This window comes from Elephas maximus, chromosome 25 (assembly GCF_024166365.1).
Source record: "Elephas maximus indicus isolate mEleMax1 chromosome 25, mEleMax1 primary haplotype, whole genome shotgun sequence".
Taxonomy (NCBI): domain Eukaryota; kingdom Metazoa; phylum Chordata; class Mammalia; order Proboscidea; family Elephantidae; genus Elephas; species Elephas maximus.
This window is the reverse complement of record NC_064843.1, coordinates 22707025-22715810: the sequence shown is the minus strand read 5'-3', so window position 1 is coordinate 22715810 and position 8786 is coordinate 22707025. Positions and strand designations below refer to the sequence as shown.

Sequence of the window (8786 nt, the reverse complement as noted above, 5' to 3'; positions counted from 1 at the left end):
CTGGGAAGGAGGCCTAGCTCACCCTGGCTCAGGGGCCTCTCTTCTCTCCTCTTCCTGCTCTCAAGAAACATCCAGGATCCCCTGCGCTTTGCCCAGAATGACTTTAGTCCCCGGGTACTGCCTTCCCACAGGTGCTGCTGGAGGAACCCCATACCTCGGGGGCATAGGAAGAGGGTGTGAGGGGTCGGGGTGCCTTGGCTGTTGCCTTTTTTGAGGCTGAGCTAATACTGACCTGTTCATTCAGTAGACACTTGCCAAGCGTCTACTGGACCTGTCGTTGTCGTGTGCCTTCGAGTCGATTCTGACTCATAGCAACCTTATAGGACAGGGCAGAACTGCCCCACAGGGTTTCCTAGGCTGTATTTTTCACGAGAGCAGACTGCTAGGTCTTTTCTCCCATGGAGCGGCTGGTGGTTTCGAACCACAGACCTTTCGTTTAGCAGTTGGGCGCTTAACCACTGCCACCAGGGCTCCTTCTTCTGGGCCTAATACTGTGCTATTCCTTGGGGATGGCAAGATGCCTGTGCTTAAAACGAGGGTCCGAATCCTCCAGCACTCAGTTTTCTCAACTGTAGAAGAGGACTGTAACATTTTGCCTGCCTGAGACCTTTGATACGGCCTTGATTTACCTTTGACTTTCCTCTTGCCCCTGAAAAATGTGGTCTTTGCTAACTGAACGTGCTAATCGTTTGGGGTGGGGGTGGGGAGGTAAAGTCCACCTGTGGCCCTGAAATGTATGAGGGAGAAGGAGAAAGTGTCTTACAAAATGAGCCTGTGGGCCTAAGTGGACCATTGGAGGTTACCCTCGCTTGCTGTGTACTGGATCACAGAAAAGAATTGCTTGATGGTCCGATGGGGTCCTTAGCAGCGGGTATTAGTGACAGCCCTCTGGGAGGGCCCAACCCAAAGGGAATCCCCTGTGGTGACTCAGAGGGTCCGGAGTATGTCGTTGGTCAAGGTGGTGGCAGTGCCGTAATGTTGGCTAAGTGGATGTCAGCCCAGGCTGGGAAGGTGCCCAGCTGGAAGATGGTCTGTGCCCAGGTATTTATGGCCAAGTTGAGCAGTAAGACGCCCATCAAGTTCATCAGGAGTCCCGTCCGCACCTGAAAGGGAGCCCAGACTGAGAGAGTAGACACATTATGCCCACTGTGCAGATGGAGAAAACCCAGGCTCAGAGACAGGAAGTCATTCACCCAAGATCTCACAGCTGGAAAGTGATAGAGCCAGGACACAAACCCAGGTCAGCTGATGCTCAAGACACTTCAATCTTTACACTGCCACGGTCTTTTCAATCACCTCACATGCATGTGAAAGCTGGACAATGAAAAAGGAAGATAGAAGAACTGATGCATTCAAATTGTGGTGTTGGCAAAGAATACTGCATATATTGTGGGCTGCCAGTTGGAGCCCTGATGGCACAGTGATTACAGTGATTGATTGCTTACTGAAAGGTCAGTGGTTCAAAACCATTATTCGCTCCCTGCAAGAAAGATGTGGCAGTCTGCTTCCACGGAGTTCAACCCGTTGCTCTGGGGTCAATTCCAACTCACAGCAACCCTACAGGGACAGAGTAGGACTGCCCCATAGGGTTTCCAAGGAACACTTGGTGAATTCAAACCGCCAACTTTTTGGTTAGCAGCTGTAGCTCTAACTATGCCACCAGGGTTTCCGGGGCTCCAAATTAATTAGTCACTCTAATTAGCACCTACCTTGTTACCCCCAGGGAGTAAAATATGCAGGTAACCATGCCCTGCTCTGGACCAGCTATGTAGGTGGCTCTGGAACTTCTGTCTCTCTGTCCCCTTCTACATCTTTCTGCTCCTCAACATCTCTCAGTAAGTGTCCACCGTCACCACCAGGAGCCACCCACCTCTCCAGGCCTCAGTCAGAAAACACCCAGACTCACCATGTCTTTGACCAGTAAGTGTCCAGAGGAGAAGGCAATTGAGTTGGGGGCCGTTGAGACTGGGAGCATGAAGGCATAGGAGGAGCCAACCGTGCCAGGAATCATCATATACAGGGGGTTCACTCGCAGGCGGATGGCCTGGGCCAGGAGGGAGCCAGAGGGATGGAGATATACACATAAAATATAGAGAAACCACAAGAGAGAGACAGAGTTGGAAAGAAAGTGACACAGAGTCAAAGAGATAGAAAGAGGTGGGTAGAGACAGGAAAGAGAGATGATGTATAGAGATTGGAAGAGTGATAGAGAGCAATAGAGACAAATGAGAAAGACCAATTTAGACAGAGAAATGCAGCCAGAAATAGACCAGAAGAGCACCAGACCAAGGGAAAGGTGGAGAGAACAGTCCCAAGGTTAGTGACATTCTGGGACCATGCTGTGGGTTCATCGGGGAGGGTAGACTGGGGTGATATTTATCTAGGATACTCTTCTAAAACTTGCGAAGAACCAGAGTCACCTGGAGGGCTTGTTAAAATACTCCCTGCTGGGTCCCAGCCACCCACAGTTTCCGATTCAGTAGTCTGGGGTGAGTTTTCAAGCTCTTTTGCATTAGAATCACCTAGGAGGCTTGTTAGTGTGCTAATTTCAGGGCCCCACCCAGCATTTCCGAGTTTGGGGCTGGGACCAGAGTATCTGCATTCTAACAGGTCGCAGGGGATGTTGCTGGGTCAGGGACCACAGGATTAGAACTGGCCAAAAAAAAACCCAAACCTATTGCCGTTGAGTTGATTCTGACCCATAATGACCCTACAGGGCAGAATAGAACTACCCGATAGGGTTTCCGAGGCTTAATCTTTATGGAAGCAGACAGCCACATCTTTCTCCTATGGAGTGGCTTGTGGGTTCGAACCACTAACCTTTCAGTTAGCAGCTGAACGCTTAATCGCTGCTGCCACCAGCTTTTGGATGAGAACCAAAAACCCAAAAACCAAACCCATTGCCATCAAGTCGATTCCAACTCATAAAAAAAAATTGCGACCCTATATTCACCTGCAATTCATGTTGGTCACTTCTCCAGCATTTTATTTAAGGTACAACATTTTGGGCCCCTCTAGAGAATTTTGGCCTTGTATCACCAGGTCCCTCCGATCCTGGGCAATGGTTTGATTAAATCCCATCACATTTAGCCAGGGTGTGGGGGAACAGTCTCCCTGCCCCATATTGCTGGTGGGAGTGTAAAATGGCACCCCCGCTCTGGAGGGCTAAGTGGCCATATCTAACAAAAACTCAAGTGTACGTGTTCTTTAATTCAGCGATCTCAGTTCCAGGAACTTATCTGGGTGTGATAAAAAATGCTCAGACAAGGAAGATTCGGGTAGCACTGTTGGATGATAGCAAAGGCTGGAAACAACCTATATGTCCATCAGCCGAGACTGCTTAGATAAACTGGGCAGCTATCCTTTCCATAGCGGACTATTCTGTCACTGCAAAGGAATCAAGTGTATCTCTATGTGCTCATACGGTGCCATCCCCATTATAAATTAATGCACAAATAAGCAAACAAATAAAAACACCAAAGTGCAGATGAGTCTGCTTGGTGGACCATTTGCATAAAAAGCACACACTTATACCCTTGATTCGATTTTAGCCATTTGGGATTCTGTTAAGACAAGCTATGGTTTGGTCTTTAATCTGTTTAAATATAGAACTGTATGGTTGCTTTCTTTTCCTTTGCTCTCCTTATCTGGGCTTGGTGTCAGGGTTTTGCTAACTTTATCAGGTGGACTGAATGACTGTCTCTAACCTTCTGTGCTCTGGAAAAGTTTTGGCAAATTGGGAACTATCTGTCCTTTGACGGTTTGCTAGATTTTGCACAAAACCCTCTAGGGCTGATGTCTTACAGCAGTGGTTCTCACCCTGGGGCAATTCTTCCCCACGCCCCCACCCTGCCCCAGACGGTAATATCTGGAGACATTCTTGGGGCCCTGGTGGTACAGTGGTTAAGAGCTTGGCTGCTAACCAAAAGGTCAGCAGTTCGAATCCACCAGCTGCTCCTTGGAAACCCTAGGGGGCAGTTCTACTCTGTCCTATAGGGCCACCATGAGTTGGAATCAGCTCAAGGGCAACAGGTTTGGTTTTTAGTTTCAGAGCTTTGCCTACTGCTAGAATTTTTTCTGTGGTTGTATGTTTAGATTTTCTCCTTCCTCTTAATCCAAATTGGTCATGTAGATTTTCCTAGAAAGCCCTCCCTGTCACCATGGGTCTCTTTTCACAGCAAATTGATTTCATGCACTTAGAAAGTATTTACTCTATTTAAGCATATATTTTTTTAGACTTTTTTTTTTATTGTACTTTAGATGAAAGTTTACAGAACAAACTAGCTTCTCATTAAACAGTATACATATTGTTTTATGACATTGGCTAACAACCCCACGACATGTCAGCACTCTCCCTTCTCAACCTTGGGTTCCCTATTACCAGCTTTCCTGCTCCCTGCTGCCTTCTAGTCCTTGCCCCTGGGCTGATATGCCCCTTTAGTCTTGTTATGTTTTATGGGCCTGTCTAATCTTTGGCTGCAGGGTGAACCTCGGGAGTGACTTCATTACTGAGCTAAAAGGGTGTCTGGGGGCCATACTCTCAGGGTTTCTCCAGTCTCTGCCGGGCCAGTAAGTCTGGTCTTTTTTTGTGAGTTACGATTTGTTCTACATTTTTCTCCAGCTCTGTCTGGGACCCTTTATTGTGATCCCTGTGAAAGCAGTCACTGGTGGTAGCCAGGTACCACCTAGTTGTACTGGACTCAACCTTGTGGAGGCCATGGTAGTTGAGGTCCATTAGTCCTTTGGACTAATCTTTCCCTTGTATCTTTAGTTTTCTTCATTCTCCCTTGCTCCCAAAGGGGTGAGACCAGTGGAGTATCTTAGATGGCCACTCACGGGTTTTTAAGACCCCAGATGCTACTCACCAAAGTAGAATGTAGAACATTTTCTTTATAAACTGTGTTATGCCAATTGAGCTAGGTGTCCCCTGAGACCATGGTCCCCACAGCCCTACACCCAGCAATTTGGTCCCTCAGGGAGTTTGTATGTGTCTACGAGCATCCATGACCTTGCCTTGTACAGGTTGTGCTGGCTTCCCCAGTATTGTGTACTGTCTTACTATGTAAGCATTTCTTGAAGAACTAAACAGTATTTCTTAAAAATCCCACAGTCGTTCTGACCTTCCATGCATTTTGGAAGGGAGAAATGAAAATTGTGGCCCCTGGTGTACTTCCTGGTGGGAGGGGAGAGATTTCTGAATGTGTGTTGGGGCAGGATTGTTCCTCCTCTTGCTGGCCTGCCAGTCCCCTCCCCCCATCTCCCAGGGACCCTCACCAGCTCTGCCAGGACAGGCAGGAAGATGATGGTAGCGGCCGTGTTGCTGGCAAACTCGGTGAAGAAGGCGATGACCACAGTGATGAGCAGCACAGCCAGCATGGGCGGCACTTTCTCCAGGAGGTGCAGCTGCCCTCCAATCCACGAAGACAGCCCCGACTCCTGCGGGAGGGGAGGGACAGGGGAGGTTTCCTCACTCACCCCACCAGCCCTGCACTGGGACCCCTGGGCGGGCCCAGGAGAGATGGCTTGGAGCCATTGTGAGGATGACAACTATACCCCTTCACAGATGGAGATGGAGGTTCAGAGAGGGTGAGTGACCTGCCCAAAGTCAAACATCAGAAAAGCCAGGCTTGAATTCAGCTTCCCTGCTTCTTGGGTTGCCATACTGTATAAGGCTTAATCTTAACCACAACCCCTTGAAGAAATCAAGGCACAGAGACACTTATATACCCCTGGATCCCCAAATAGTCCCAGTTTGGCTCCATGACCCATAAACTCTAAATTGAGTGGGAGAGGGGAAATCAGATCCTCCAGGTGAATCTTCTCATCCCTCTAACTATGCTTGATTATAAAAATATTAACACCATTATTTATATATGTTGTTATTGTTGTTATGTGCCATCGAGTCAGTTATGACTTAGAGCGAACTCATGCACAACAGAACCAAACACTGCCTGGTCCTGCACCATCCTCCCAATCATTGCCATGTTTGAGCCCACTGCTGCAGCCACTGCATCAATGCATCTTGTTGAGGGTCTTCTCTTTTTCATTGACCCTCTACTTTACCAAGCATGATGTCCTTCTCCAGGGATTCGTCCCTCCTGATAACATGTCCAAAGTACAGGAGATGAAGTCTTGCCATCCTTGCTTCTAAGGAGCATTCTGGCTGTATTTCTTCCAAGACAGATTTGTTCATTCTTCTGGCAGTCCCTGGTATATTCAAGATTCTTCGCTGACACCATAATTCAAAGGCATCAGTTCTTCTTCAGTCTTCCTTCTTTATTGTCCAGCTTTTAATTGTATATGAGGTGATTGAAAATACCATGGCTTGGTATTTATGTATAATATTCACTATTAATGCTATGACTTTATATATAATAATATATTAATATGTATAAGATATATAAAGTAGAGTCGACCTTAAGGACATGGATGGAGTAAAGCTTTCGGGACCTTCATTTGCTGATATGACACAACTCAAAGTGAGAAGAAACAGCTGCAAACATCCATTCATAATTGGAACCTGGAATGTAGGAACTATGAATCTAGGAAAATTGGAAATCATCAAAAATGAAATGGAACACATAAACATCGATATCCTAGGCATTAGTGAGCTGAAATGGACTGGTATTGGCCATTTTGAATTGGACAATCATACAGTCTACTATGCTGGGAATGACAACTTGAAGAGGAATGGTGTTGCATTCATCATCAAAACGAACTTTTCAAGATCTACTCTGAAGTACAACGCTGTCAGTGATAGGATAATATCCATACGCCTACAAGGAAGACCAGTTAATACGACTATTATTCAAATTTACGCACCAACCACTAGGGCCAAAGATGAAGAAATAGAAGATTTTTATCAGCTGCTGCAGTCTGAAATTGATCGAACATACAATCAAAATGCATTGATAACTACCGGTGATTGGAATGCGAAAGTTGGAAACAAAGAACAAGGATCAGTAGTTGGAAAATAGAGCCTTGGTGATAGAAACAATGCCAGAGATCGAATGATAGAATTTTGCAAGACCAATGACTTCTTCATTGCAAATACCTTCTTTCACCAACATAAACGGTGACTATACACATGGACCTCGCCAGATGGAACACACAGAAATCAAATGGGCTACACTTGTGGAAAGAGACGATGGAAAAGCTCAATATCATCAATCAGAAAAAGGCCAGGGGCCGACTGTGGAACACACCATCAATTGCTCATATGCAAGTTCAAGCTGAAACTGAAGAAAATCAAAGTCCACAAGCCAAAATATGACCTTGAGTATATCCCACCTGAATTTAGAGACCATCTCAAGAATAGATTTGATGCACTGAACACTAGTGACCAAAGACCAGACGAGTTGTGGAATGACATCAAGGACATCATCCATGAAGAAAGCAAGACGTCACTGAAAAGACAGGAAAGAAAGAAAAGACCAAGGTGGATGTCAGAGGAGACTCTGAAACTTGCTCTTGAGCATCAAGCAGCTAAAGGAAAAGGAAGAACTGATGAAGTAAAAGAACTGAACAGAAGATTTCAAAGGGCCTCTCGAGAAGACAAAGTAAAGTATTATAATGACATGTACAAAGAGCTGGAGATGGAAAACCAAAAAGGAAGAACACGCTCGGCGTTTCTCAAGCTGAAAGAACTGAAGAAAAAATTCAAGCCTTGAGTTGCAATAGTGAAGGATTCCATGGGGAAAATATTAAATGATGCAGGAAGCATCAAAAGAAGATGGAAGGGATACACAGAGGCATTATACCAAAAAGAATTAGTCCATATTCAACTATTTCAAGAGGTGGCATATGATCAGGAACCCATGGTACTGAAGGAAGAAGTCCAAGCTGCTCTGAAGGCACTGGCGAAAAATGAGGCTCCAGGAATTGATGGAATATCAATTGAGATGTTTCAACAAACAGATGCAGCGCTGGAGGTGCCCACTCATCTATGCCAAGAAATATGGAAGACAGCTTCCTGGCCAACTGATGGGAAGAGATCCATATTTATGGCTATTCCCAAGAAAGGTGATCCAACCGAATATGGAAATTATAGAACCATATCATTAATATCACACGCAAGCAAAATTCTGCTGAAGATCATTCAAAAATGGCTACAGCAGTATATCAACAGGGAACTGCCAGAAATTCAGGCTGGTTTCTTTTTTTTTTTTTTCAGAACAGGACGTGGAACCAGGGATATCATTGCAGATGTCAGATGGATCCTGGCTGAAAGCAGAGGATACCAGAAGGATGTTTACCTGTGTTTTATTGATTATGCAAAGGCATTTGACTGTGTGGATGATAACAAACTATGGAAACGTTGCGAAGAATGGGAATTCCAGAACACTTCACTGTGCTCATGAGGAACCCTTACATAGATCAAGAGGCAGTTGTTTGGATAGAACAAGGGGATACTGATTGGTTTAAAGTCAGGAAAGGTGTGCGACAGGGTTGTATCCTTTCACCATACCTATTTAATCTGTATGCTGAACAAATACGAGAAGCTGGACTATATGAAGAAGAATGGGGCATCAGGATTGGAGGGAAACTCATTAACAACCTGTGTTATGCAGATGACACAACCTTGCTTGCTGAAAGTGAAGATGACGTGAAGCACTTACTAATGAAGATCAAAGACCACAGCCTTCAGTACGGATTACACCTCAACATAAAGAAAACAAAAATCCTCCCAACTGGACCAGTAAGCAACATCATGATAAACGGAGAAAAGATTGAAGTTGTCAAGGATTTCATTTTACTTGGATCCACAATCAACAGCCATGGAAGCA

At 45.6% G+C, this 8786-nt stretch overlaps 1 protein-coding gene across 1 annotated transcript in view; it reads right to left on the bottom strand.

Annotated features, from left to right (window-relative positions):
* Positions 1–927: 927 nt before the first annotated feature.
* Positions 928–8786, bottom strand: part of SLC13A3 (solute carrier family 13 member 3) — an 85176-nt gene continuing 77317 nt past the window's right edge. The window contains 4 exon segments of the mRNA XM_049869198.1: positions 928–959; positions 962–1103; positions 1907–2044; positions 5275–5436. Coding sequence (XP_049725155.1) covers positions 928–959; positions 962–1103; positions 1907–2044; positions 5275–5436 — 474 coding nt within the window.